Here is a 12,111-nt window from a genome sequence, read left to right as displayed (position 1 = left end):
GAGACGTCAGCGCGATATCCAACTATAAACAGATCGAATCGGGTGACTTTCCTTATCGTTCGGTATGTCAACAGCAGCAGCAGCCGGTGCTGCGACAAATTTCATGGAATATTCTTTGGGCTTATCTGATCTATGTAAATACATATTTGGCATAAAAGGGAGATGCTGAATTGGCCAGAAGCACATTCCATCCTCTATATTCCCAGCATGTCTGCCACATACGCCTGGACTTTCGTGCTCTGCTTGGGCTTTGCTCTGGGCAACGCTGCTATAATACAAGGTCAGGAGGCTGCGGTCGGACCACCGCCAAATCTGGCCCAGGATCTAACGGATATCTATGGCCAAATACAGTTTAAGCCCATGCAGAAGCTGTTTGTGCGCTACCTGCTGAACGATGGACAGTTCCAGGCCTTCGTGCGCATCTTGAACAGCAATGCGGGCTTCACGGCCTACTGGCGCCTGCTCGCCCAGCCGGAGGTGCTGCTGTTCCGGCAGTGGGTGGATCAACAGCTGTTGGCTTCCTCGGGCCAGTTCGAGCTGGAACCAGTGGAAGTATGCACCTCACTGCTGAATCGCTATCCGTACCTATCGGGCACTGTCTTCGGCTGGCAGGGATTCCTCAATGAGCTGGAGATGTATTTCCCACTTTATGCCATCAACGCCCAAGTGCAGCTTAAGGTGCAGCAAGGCGGCATCTTTGCGCAGTTCTATCAGCGTTTGAGCGCCCTGAAGGTCGTCTACGAGCGCTGGCTGGCCACGCCCAGCACCCAGACGGTGTTTAACCAGCTCCAAGCAGAGGGCATTGACACTGTCCAGCTGGACACGATTGTGCGGGATCTATTTGGCTGGCAGGTAACCAATACAACGGCCGTAACACTCACGCCTACGCCCACTGTTCCAGATGGTGCTGTGATGATGCCTGGAGCTCCACTAGTCCTTTAATGCCTAGTATAGAGGCTTAACCCCTGCTCGGGTCGAGCTTGGCTAAATATGGTGTATGGTGTACTTATTTATATATAAATATACATATATGAGCAAATATTTATCAGTTGAATCTTTTATTTATCTAAATTGGATGCCAACGAAAATATTCTAAACAATAATTCTCTAATAGGTAGAAATAAGTGAAGTCAGTTAGAGTGACTGTAAGTTCAATAAGAAAAGAAGAGTAAACGGATAGACTAAGTTAAGCTTCTTATGAGTCCAATTAGAGAGACTTACATATCAATTCAAGAGCATTTTACAGTAGCTAGAATTGTAGATTAAATACAATCGCAACTTATCTAGGTGCTATAAAAACGGCTTCTATAAAAATTGCAATGCTAACTTGACTTGCTAGGATTCATATGGGACAAAATATCCAATACGTTTTCTCAATATAAATTCGAACTCAATTATAGAACATGCAGCTGAACAGTCTGAACGAACAGTTTTATATATATTTATATATATATATATATATATATATATGTACATAGATATATGTGTATAATCCTTTGAACTAATATTATTAACAAATCGCATTGATTGACTTGAATGCTATTTTAGAACTTTAGCTTGCCCAGCGTATCGGAGACTTTGCTGGCATTGCCTGCGGGTTTCTTTTTGTTTTTGATGGGCGTGGCAGCCGGTTTGGGCTTCTTAACGACCATATCCTTGTGGAGCACCTTCAGTGTTTCGTCCACCTTCTCCTGCTTGGCCTTGACAGTCTCCTTGAGCTGAGAAAATTTAGGTAGTTTAATGTCTGGGAATCATGGTAGATCTGGATGATTCGCTTGGCTCACCTGCTTGAGCTTGCCCTTCACTTCCTTGGGCTTCTTTTTGCCCTTGTTGTTGGCCACCTTGAAGACGTTTTTGGCCTTCTTGGATTTATTCAAAGCAGGCTTGGCATTTGCTTTGCCAGCAGCTGCACTTCCGCCTGCTCCCGCTCCCTTCTTGGCATTGGCCTTGTTGCGACCCATGACGACGTGGCTGTAAATACAACAGAAGAGACACGAATTCATTTTTTATAGAAACTTCATAAACTTTATTTTTAGCTTAGTCAAACACATTTAACTTTAGTGGCAGCAACAGCCTGCTCCTCCTCTGTTTCCCCTGTGGAACAGGGGCGCTTGCCCAGCAGCTGCTTGGGCGTGGTTAAGAGCGTTCGGGTTAGCCTAAAGGAAACTCTATACATGTCCTTGTTGGGCGCTACATTCCGAACAAAGCTTATCCCCTGCAGCTCGTCACCCAGTGCTGCGTCTAGATTACTTTCCACCAGCTGCTGCACCAGCCCCTTGGTATTCTCTCCCTTGGCAAAGGAATAGACATGTACTAGTGGATAGCGGGGTTCCTCTGGCAGCTCCTCCGGCGTATATAAGCCACGAAATGCGTCCAGGAATTCCACAGCCATTGCTGGTAGATTCATGGTTATATGAATGTTATAAGGCTCAGCTGCAGCTGATGTGCGCCAACGCTCTAGCAAATCCTCCCGCAAGTCCTTTAGGATAAACTCTCGGCCATCCTTATTAAACATTTTGATATGTGTCAAGCACTTGTTGCGCTTGGCATTGTGCTGCAGCCACTGATAGCTGACGGGATTCAGGTCATTGGCCAGCACCTTGCAACGCTTCTTGGCCGCCGGCACACTGAAGGGACCAACGCCAGCGAACACGTCGTAGAGCACATCATTAGGCTTTAGTATGTTAACAATCCTCTCGTGCTCTGTTGACAGACGTGGATTCCAATAGACCTTGGAGAAGTCAAATTCAAAGGGCACGCCGTTCTCTTTGGTCTCCACCTGGTAGTCTGGCTCACCGCAAATCAGCTCCAGCTGAAAATTGCGATAGGTATTGTCAATGGAGGCCGCCTTGTTGACCACGGTGCGACAATTGGGCAGCTTATCGCGCAGCACCTCGCCGATGAGCTGTTTGTAAGGAAGCAGGTGATCACGCAGATTTAAGTGGACTATGTGGCCAATGCGCGAGAAGGAGGAGAGTCCCTCCTCGTTCTCTGGCAGCACACTCTTCAATATCTCATTGGCGCTCCAGTTCTCGTAGGTTAACTCGAGATCTGCATGGCTGAAATTCTCTTGCGTCACCTGCTGCTGCTCCAGCTCGGCGGTGGGTAGTGACTCCCAATTCTTAACAGGTATTGGATGCAATAGTATTTCACGTTGATTCTCCACGGCCCTTACTGGGTGCAGATGTTCCATTTTGAGTAGCAGCTTCTTTACCAACGGGATCACACGCTGCACCTGAGATTCGGGCACTCGTAGTCGGGGGATTTGCACATGTTTTTGAAACTCCGCGCGCTGCAGCTCACGCATGCCACGTACTGAGGCAGGTGGCGACAGCACTGTGCTCTCCATGTTGCGGTAATAGTGGCGTAAACGTTTGCTTACTAACAGCAAATTTACGATTTTGGTAAGGGGTGGGGGCCTGGTGACCGCGGAAAACATTAACAAAAAAACGTGCATGCAATCAATGCAGTCTTTTAGAATTGGTTTTACACGTTTTAAAATTGTTATGGCAGTCAGCACCAATTAACCAATACAGCTTTAGTAAACACAAATAAACATTCAGTTTATGTAAAAAACACAATTATCTTCGGAAATTACCCTATTTCTCAGATATTATAAAGCCAGCGAAAATAAATGAGCTGGATGTTCGCTCCACGATGAACTCGTTCCACATTTACTTTTGCAATTGGTCTGGCAACGCCGCAGTTAACAGCTGTTTGTGGCTACGAAAATGAGCGGCGCGCAAGAAAACGCAATTGAAATTTATCCTAAAACTCAATATTTAAGGTGAGTACTGAATGAAATATAAAAGAACTACATAATAAAAATGTTTATAGTGCTTCAGAACTTGTAGCACAACGGCATCCTGAAGTTGAATCACCAAGAAACGGGCTTAAGCGCACCAGCTTTGAAGGCAGTGCAGAGGAAAATGTGGAGTTAAAAAATACCTATGGTGAATTTGGTTTTTAGTTTAGTATATAAAATGAATAAAATAAACATTTGGTTTTGTTATTACAGCAAATTTGCGCCTACAATTATCTGCTAGACGTATTGAGCGCCAGGCAGGTCGCGCTATAGCCATATGGAGCGACGATCAACAGGCTGCTGAAGTCGTGCGTAAAGATGGAAAGTTTGAGAGCTTTGGCTACAGTCAACAAGGGAAACTCTATTTGGAATATTACGAGGCTTTATTTCTGCTGGAACTAGTGTGTATACTTTTATCATATTAAATGATAATATTTGCTAAACATATTGTCTATTTTCACAACAGAATCGCCTTCAATTAGAGTACTGTGGATTGATTGTATCCATCGAACAGGCCTACGTCTTGCTGCTTGGTGAGGAGGCTAGTGAAAAGTATAACAATTATTTTGTCTACTCGGCTTTGTCACGCGCTGGTTATATAGTTGTCAGGCATCAGGAAGGGTATCGAACAGCCTCCAGCGACGTGGTCACAAAAGATGACTGCATTTGGGCTCTGTTGGATGCTTCTCTAAGTAATAAGCCTGTTCCCCTGCACATCAAAGTCTCCCAATTTTACAACGCTACGTTCGAGCGAATGGTGCAGCTCAAGCAGCAAATAAAAAATCAATGCTCAGAAGCAAGCACAGACGAGATCAGCATAAATAATGAGCCTAACGCCTTCAAGTTTGACACACGTAAGCGTAGAGCGCAATCAGAGCCAGAAGAGGAGCTAGCTAGCAAAAGGGCAAGCACAACAGGGAGAAGCCTTATAGATGACTTAAAAGATGAGGCAAGCTACAGGAAATTTCAACAAACTTTCGAAAAATTGGATATAGTGCGGCTGCAAAGCGAGGACTACGACTGCGATGTAGACTCAACGATCCGTACCTTTAAGATCACCTTTGATTTGCATCTTCATAACGACGGCTTCCGGCGAAGTGCACCGAAGACACCCACCTTCAGCGTGATTATTCTACAGCACGACGAACCATTTCCCACCCACATCGAGATGCTCCACTGCCAACGGCAGCAGATGCGAGCAGAAGAGCGAGCACCGCTGCTCGTCATATCCGTAAGCGAATCGAAACACATACAAGCGTTTCTTTATTATATCAGTTAATAACTGCTCCGGTAGATGTATTTTGTATAACCATATAGAAAATAATTATTGCTATTTTATATGCGTGTCCATAAAAAGCTCTTTAATTATTTGGTTGACTTGCGTAGCTAAAAGCTATTCAATCAAAAAATTGTCATCATTGTTTAGGCATTTTTAAAATTGTTAAAATTGTTTCTAAAAAATACGGAAATTATTTTTTTTTTTAAATATGGTAGAGTTTTTATTAAGCTGTAATTAGACCACTAATTAATATTTGAATACACAGAATGTGCCAATTGTTTGGGTTATGGGTGGACCCAGCAGTGGTAAGACTACGCTCGCTCAAAGTATAGTAGAGAAGTACGGATATAAGCACGTGGATATCAATGCCATTATAGACCATGAGGCAAGTGCTAAAAGCAATCGATAATCTGTACTTAACATAGAATCTGTCGCAGATTGAGACCGACACGCCTAAGGGTAAACAATTCGCTGAGGTAGTCAATAATGGTCAATTGGTGCCGTTAGCTGAGGTCATGCCGTTAGTGGAACAGGAACTAATGAGTAATAAATCGGGACTTCGCGGCTTTGTCATAGATGGGTAACTATGCAGTAGACAGCGTAGCCAGTTGTCCTATACAGCCTGCGAAAATTCCACAGCTATCCTACAAACCAAGCCGATGCTGCTGTTTTGGAGCAGCAGGTTGGCACTCCAGATTTGGTAATTGCTCTGAGTGTGGGGCAGGAGACGATAGACACGCGCCGATCCTCACTGAATGCACGAACTAGCATTACGGCCCAGGCATATATGAAAAATGTGAAGCCAGTGCTGGATCAGTATGCCGCCAAGACGATGCAGATCGATGGCGATCGCGATGCTAATGCTGTCTTTGAGGATGTGAAGCCCAACATGGAGATAATCAACAAAAACCATGGCCCAAAAATCTCAATTGGCCGTTAAGTGATGTAGAAATTATAGCGCTGACAAATTAATCAAAAATTATAGTTTGAAATTAAAAAGTTAAGTATAACAGATTTTCTTTGTTACTTTTCATATACATACATATGTATATGTATGCACCATAGTGCGCGATAAGCAGAACTAAAAAAAACTAAAAGCTCGTATAGCAAAGCTGCATGGCATTAGCTTGTCGAAACCGTTAGCGAAAGCTTTGCGCTCAGTCGCTCCCGACACACGCTGCATTAAGGGTGGAAATTCGACATAACGGAAAAGACGCGACCAAGCGAATCAAGAAAAAGCAATAGCAAAACAAAATCTGTGCGAATTAGCAACAACAACACGCCGAAGCAGCGCGACTCTTTAACGAAAAGCATTTCGCGATTAATTTAACAACAACAACAGCACAAGGCCCACAGCAGCGTCGCATATACCTCATATACATCGTCATGGTAAGTCGGTGTGTGTGCGTGCGAGTGTGTGTGTGTATGTGTGTGTACTAGTTTACTTCTCTAAAAACAATTTATGGCTTTCCCAATTGTGTGCGATTTGCGATACCAGAAGCAAAACAAATGCAGGCGAATTGTTGCTAGAGAGATTGGTGCAGTGCAATCCTCGGCTCGATTGACCTTCGCACCTTCCACTCAAAGCTCTGACTGCATTCCCACACACTTGACCTTGTGCTCACATACACATGCACGTACAGTGAGCCAATTGCAAACAAACATTTTCAAGCAAATCAACTTTCCTATGCACCGACTTTTTTCCCCATTTTTGTTTGGGCTTGCGCGTCAGCTGTTCGGCTATAAATAACAGAGCCGAGCACAACAAAACAGATGAATACCGGTAACCAGAGTGCCTGTGAAATTCCCACAACAACAACTGTACAAGAAACAGTCGTAAAACAAACAAGAATTAAACAGTTAGACAAAGAGCGAACCGAAGTCTGAATACTCTTGTGGCTAGAGCGAGATAGACAGAGGTTTTTATTATAGCAGAATGATATTAAAATAATTGTATATACATAAATGTGTATGATATAAAAATTTAGACGTATGGCTAGGTGAAATGTTATATTCAAATCATTTTTTTAAATAAAATATAGTATATAGAGGAACTATATTTATAAACTATTAGGTCTGCGCGATCTATATAATGATGCGATGCGCTGTGATCGACGTGACGCACCTATGAAAAGTTTTAGCATGATTATAGCTTGAAATCTGACAGACTGAGGATAGGCATTCCAATATGAGCTCGATTGATACAGCTGAATAGCATATACAAACATATATAAATAACATTATTAATAACAAAATCAAACGATCGCCACTGTCGGTTAGGGCATTCAAATAACTGAGCCACAAATTAACGTCTCAAATGACAATAAAAGAAGAAGAAGCAGCAGAAGAAACAAAACACAATTTCACATTCCAAGCCAAGTCAAGTTTCATGACGTCAAAGTCAATAAATTTGCATAAATCGCACGACAGGTGGAGCTGGTCCCAGGAATTTCTGGCTGGGCTTGATTCATTAGCGAGCGCTTTGCCTCGAAGTGTGTTTATTGAAGAACTACGATTGAATTAGTCGAGTCATCTGGGCTTTTATGAGTCGATCGATGGCGACTCTATGCCGGACTCTTGGCATTAGTTTGATAGCAAAGCTGGCTTTGATTTTAAATATTGTTTAAGCATCGGCGACGACACAAAGTCGCGACGCATGGAATTTTTGCAAGCAAAACAAAAACAAACTTAGTGGAGCCATAATAAAAATTCCTTCAGTTCCGTTTTGGAGCTATAAAAAAAGTAAAAGGTTAAATAGTTGAGAACCTGAACAACTGTTTCATCAAAAATTTACAATGCATCGCGTGCCAAAGAAAACGTTCGATATATCCTTGCAAATGTCATTCATAGGTCACTGAACCAAATCCAAATCGGAATCTGAACGAGTTACGTAAATGCCGTGCCATTGAAAAATCATCATTATCATCATCATTATGATTTTCCCACACCTAACTGAAAAAAGAAATATGTGAAATGATGTGAAAAGACGTGAAAAGAACTCGTGCGAGCTTAAGAGAGCGAGGTCCAAATTTATGCGCCGCAAAATACAAAAGTTGAAATATTTATATTTATGAGGAAAAACAACCTGCACATTATCAACTAGAGCAAGAAGAACTTGAAATTCATTCATATTGTTGTTTTCATTTATATATATTATATATAAAATTTTGTTAAATTCTAAAAGAAATTTGTTCAAAAGGTGCGACAATGCGGAACATTCGAAGCAATAACCAAGGGGAGGTTATTCTATATTATTTGTGATATATACAGAAAACAGAGCAGCAGCAATGATATATATAAATATATATACCGGCTATACACCCACATAAAACTACATAAACAGTGGCAGCAGTAAAACTTAATTATATTTGTTTATCAATTTTGATTTGTTTGGTTTAATCTGAACAATAAACGGATATATAAAACAAGTGCTATATAAAGTCGATGAGTTATACGCTCTATGGGGCGCTAATTGAACCGTTAACTAGGTGGTATACATACATACATATATACATATATAAATATAATAGATCCAAACTCGCACAGCATCCAACAATCTCCAACCCTCTCACTCTTACTCAATTATACAGTTATGTGCGTTCAAGATCAATGTCAATTTGTAAACACACGCAATATACATAATATATATATTCTATATATATGTACAACTATAATATATATATATAGAAAGAGAGAATAATTGTATATATAGCGCATTTTGAAGGCTGTACTAATTGTGTATATTTCAAAGTTGGCGTCAAACAATTTTGTTTGATTATGCTCGCTCAACGTGCTGACTGGGGTATATCGGTTTTGTAAACTTTTTATTTTATTTTAAATATACCTACATACATCTCTCTCTCTAGATAAAGATCTTTAAATATCTTCTTTTTTTTTAAAAAAAATTTAGCGAGTATTATGCAGTTGTTTGTGGTTGGCCATTGGCGCTTTGCCAATATAATTAATAACTATATTTTAACAATAGCTCTGACTTAATAACACTCAAGTAGATGCAATATATATTCTGTTTGCACCATATAATAAATGAGATAAGTTTTATCACTAGCCATATAACACACTATCATTTGTTCCACATGTCCACTCTATATGGTTAGTGATTTTATCGACTTCCATATAATTTATTATGTAGCTTAAATAGTATACATTGCATTTGCTTTATACATTGTCATCATAGTTATTTAGTATTGATTCATGGGCCATAGTCTGCTAGATTTACAAAGTAAAATATATTAAGTTAAAATTTTAGAAATAAATTTAAAAAAAGTCGTTTGTATTTAGAATTTTCGTACTAAATTCATAATAGATGTATTTGTTTAAATAATAAATAAGTAAAACAAAAAATAAATGTAATAATATTCCAAATTTTCAATAGACTCCCACAATATTCAGTTTAGGTTTAGCTTTCTATAACTTTCTCAAATTAGATTTTCCTAATCAAAATTTCCTTATATATTTAAAAATATCGTAATTGCAAATATTTAAATTGCAAAATGAAAGTTGTAAGATTCCAATTTGTCATTGGCAACGTAAGAGAATAAATAGAATAACAAATGCATTTGATTACGTATACGCAACATGTGCCCCTTTTCTCACATTACCTATTCGTGTGTAGTTGTTTATGTGTCACCAAATGGCCATGAAGAAGGAGGCCCAAGACAAACAGAAAGCGGAGCAACGCCGTAAGGCCCAATCCGTCGTAAGTAGCCCCACAACATATAGACGCCAATTATATATGTATATTACGATATCTATATTGATGTATATCGCATGCGATGTGGCGGCTGATCAAAAAGAGATTAAAAACTAAAATAAAAAAAAAAAAAAAATAAAAAAAAAATGAGAACCAATTCTAAATCAAAGATAATGTTCTTGAAACTCTGCTCGAACTAACTCGACTAAGGCTTTCGTCCGACCAGTGTACACTAACTTGGCTAATTGCAATTGCTCGCCGTTGGCTCTTTGTGTCCTACTAATCAATCCCGCTTTTGCTGCTCTCTTACAGTCTGATATACCCATCATTTGGATTCTGGGCGGCCCCGGCTGCGGCAAGGGCACCCAATGCGCCAAGATCGTGGAGAAATACGGTTTCACACACTTGAGCAGCGGCGATTTGCTCAGGGATGAGGTGAGTTGAGACAGCCTGGGACAGCCTGGGATTGCTATGCCTGCTAATAACTCTCTCTCCTCTCAACTTGCTCTGCCAGGTCGCCTCTGGCTCCGACAAGGGACGCGAGCTGCAGGAGCTGATGGTCAGCGGCGCTTTGGTGCCCAATGCGGAGGTCCTTTCGCTGCTGAATGCAGCCATTACCCGGGCCAAGGGCGCCTCGAAGGGCTTCTTGATCGATGGCTATCCGCGCGAGAAGAATCAGGGCATTGAATTCGAGGCACAAATCGCGCCCGCCGATCTGGCCATCTACTTCGACTGCTCGGAGGAAACGATGCTCAAGCGCATCCTGGCACGCGCCGCCGCTGCCACAGTGAAGCGCGCCGACGACAACGAGGCGACCATCCGCTCCCGCTTGCAGACCTTCAAGCGCAACACGAGCGACATCCTCGCACTCTATGAGGAGAAGACGCTGACGGTAAGCAGATCACCCTCTGACTGTATATACATACATACATACATTCCCTCTATATATTCTGTTCCGCTCCAGATCAATGCTGAGCGCGATGTGGAGGACATTTTCATGGAGGTCGTCGAGGCCATTGACTGTGTGCTGCAGAAGAAGGAGCGAGAGTCCAAAATTTGTTAACCCAGTGCACAAGAGCAACTTTTCTAGCACAGCACAGTTTGCACCAATGAGAGCTACGCACCAGAATATATTTATATACACAGATATATATGTATATATATCGATTTGTTACCTGCTTATGCCAGGCAAAGAGCTTTAACCGCTTTAAACTATGATAAATACCAAAAACAAACCAAAAGCAATCCAAATTCTAAGTACTTTACACAATAAAAATTATATGTAAAAAAAAAAAATAAATAAATAAAAATAAAAAAAAAAATAAAAAAATGAAAACAAATTTGAAAGTATTTCTCATTTAACTCAACTCTTATTAAACAATTGAATTTTTTATTATCATTAATTAATAAAATGCAAATGTGTTTTGTTTCTTTTCTTTTTTAAGTTCGAATCACGTTTTTACTAATTAGCTAGTTATATGTAAGTTTTAATAGAGAACTCAAGGGCACACTCGATATACATATGCATCTGTAGTAGAAAACATCACAATTCAATTACCTTGACTTGTGAACAGTTCTCCACGTGCTACTTGGCAAACATCAAGAAAATAACCTGTTTTTTAATAACTGAAACTAAAACTAAAACTAAATTTATATAATTTATAAATGTTGAGTTGTACCTGTTCAAGTTGAGCTCTTAAAGGATATGACACAAATGACTAATCAGCTCGAGTTAAGCTGGCAGCAGATTGACATCAATTGATAAATCAATGAGTACGTCATCTCCAAAATAAATCCCGATACAGTTCTAGCATGGAATTCGATTGGCATAATTTATGACAGCGCACATAAATAAATTCATATATAAACAAAACTGAAAGTCCGTTTGAGTTTGTTATTCTCGGCCAGCGGAATGGAATGGAATCATCATCATCCGGCTGTTTTATCACGGAACTGCGTCATCTCTGCGTTGAAGTGGGCACAACTGGAGTGGACTTTGAAGTTCTGGCTGATGATCTTTCAATGAACAACTCGACTGTCAAGTGCTAGGCAAATAAACGAACTCTATGTAAAACAGTGTGTGTCAAACGCCACATAAAAATAAAACATTATGTAAAGCTCGCGCGATTTAAACAGTTAGCTGGAGAAATTATCGTATCGGCAACGTAAAAGCTTATTTTCTTCTTATCTCTAGCGATCGCTGATCTTGCGGGAATTCCGTTTGCTTCAAATCACCATGACGAAAATAAACAAGCAAGAGTTTGCTGCTTGGGTATACCTGACTTCAAAATACGCTAAGCTTAGTTGATATGAATT

The 12,111-nt window shown here is 40.7% G+C and overlaps 5 protein-coding genes across 8 annotated transcripts; 3 read left to right on the top strand and 2 right to left on the bottom strand.

The window, feature by feature from the left end:
- The first annotated feature begins 171 nt into the window (after positions 1-171).
- On the top strand, positions 172-1,045 carry LOC6582473. The gene has a single exon (XM_002008138.4). The coding sequence runs from the start codon at positions 208-210 to the stop codon at positions 940-942; it is 735 nt and encodes a 244-aa protein (XP_002008174.1). The 5' UTR covers positions 172-207; the 3' UTR covers positions 943-1,045.
- Positions 1,042-3,688, bottom strand: LOC6582472 (tRNA (guanine(37)-N1)-methyltransferase). The gene is made up of 3 exons (XM_002008137.4): positions 3,599-3,688; positions 1,785-1,971; positions 1,042-1,718 (listed from the first exon to the last, which is right to left on the bottom strand). The coding sequence occupies exons 2-3, from the start codon at positions 1,959-1,961 to the stop codon at positions 1,545-1,547; spliced, it is 351 nt and encodes a 116-aa protein (XP_002008173.1). The 5' UTR covers positions 1,962-1,971; positions 3,599-3,688; the 3' UTR covers positions 1,042-1,544.
- LOC6582471 (tRNA (guanine(37)-N1)-methyltransferase) lies at positions 1,983-3,484 on the bottom strand. Its single transcript, XM_002008136.4, has one exon. It carries the CDS (start codon positions 3,455-3,457, stop codon positions 2,042-2,044), a length of 1,416 nt encoding a protein of 471 aa, XP_002008172.3. The 5' UTR covers positions 3,458-3,484; the 3' UTR covers positions 1,983-2,041.
- A 7-nt stretch (positions 3,689-3,695) lies between the features above and the next one.
- LOC6582470 (adenylate kinase isoenzyme 5) lies at positions 3,696-6,098 on the top strand. 2 transcript variants are annotated; one of them, XM_002008135.4, is made up of 5 exons: positions 3,696-3,787; positions 3,838-3,953; positions 4,019-4,206; positions 4,272-5,295; positions 5,350-5,463. In XM_002008135.4, exons 1-4 carry the CDS (start codon positions 3,732-3,734, stop codon positions 5,082-5,084), a joined length of 1,173 nt encoding a protein of 390 aa, XP_002008171.2. In that variant the 5' UTR covers positions 3,696-3,731; the 3' UTR covers positions 5,085-5,295; positions 5,350-5,463. The 2 variants fall into 2 exon arrangements, with proteins under 2 accessions (XP_002008171.2, XP_015017953.1); XM_015162467.3 differs by lacking the exons at positions 3,696-3,787; positions 3,838-3,953; positions 4,019-4,206 and adding exons at positions 5,522-5,664; positions 5,724-6,098 and having other exon boundaries at positions 5,118-5,295; positions 5,350-5,469.
- A 92-nt stretch (positions 6,099-6,190) lies between these two features.
- On the top strand, positions 6,191-11,117 carry LOC6582469 (adenylate kinase isoenzyme 1). Of its 3 annotated transcripts, none has more exons than XM_015162465.3 (5): positions 6,191-6,473; positions 9,718-9,801; positions 10,108-10,230; positions 10,310-10,687; positions 10,760-11,117. In XM_015162465.3, exons 1-5 carry the CDS (start codon positions 6,471-6,473, stop codon positions 10,856-10,858), a joined length of 687 nt encoding a protein of 228 aa, XP_015017951.1. In that variant the 5' UTR covers positions 6,191-6,470; the 3' UTR covers positions 10,859-11,117. The 3 variants fall into 3 exon arrangements, with proteins under 3 accessions (XP_015017951.1, XP_015017952.1, XP_002008170.2); XM_002008134.3 differs by lacking the exon at positions 6,191-6,473 and adding an exon at positions 9,581-9,631; XM_015162466.3 differs by lacking the exon at positions 9,718-9,801.
- Positions 11,118-12,111: the final 994 nt, after the last annotated feature.

This window comes from Drosophila mojavensis, unplaced genomic scaffold (assembly GCF_018153725.1).
Source record: "Drosophila mojavensis isolate 15081-1352.22 unplaced genomic scaffold, ASM1815372v1 contig_74, whole genome shotgun sequence".
Lineage (NCBI taxonomy): Eukaryota > Metazoa > Arthropoda > Insecta > Diptera > Drosophilidae > Drosophila > Drosophila mojavensis.
The sequence above is the reverse complement of the archived record's forward strand: the minus strand, read 5'-3'. Positions and strand labels throughout refer to the sequence as shown.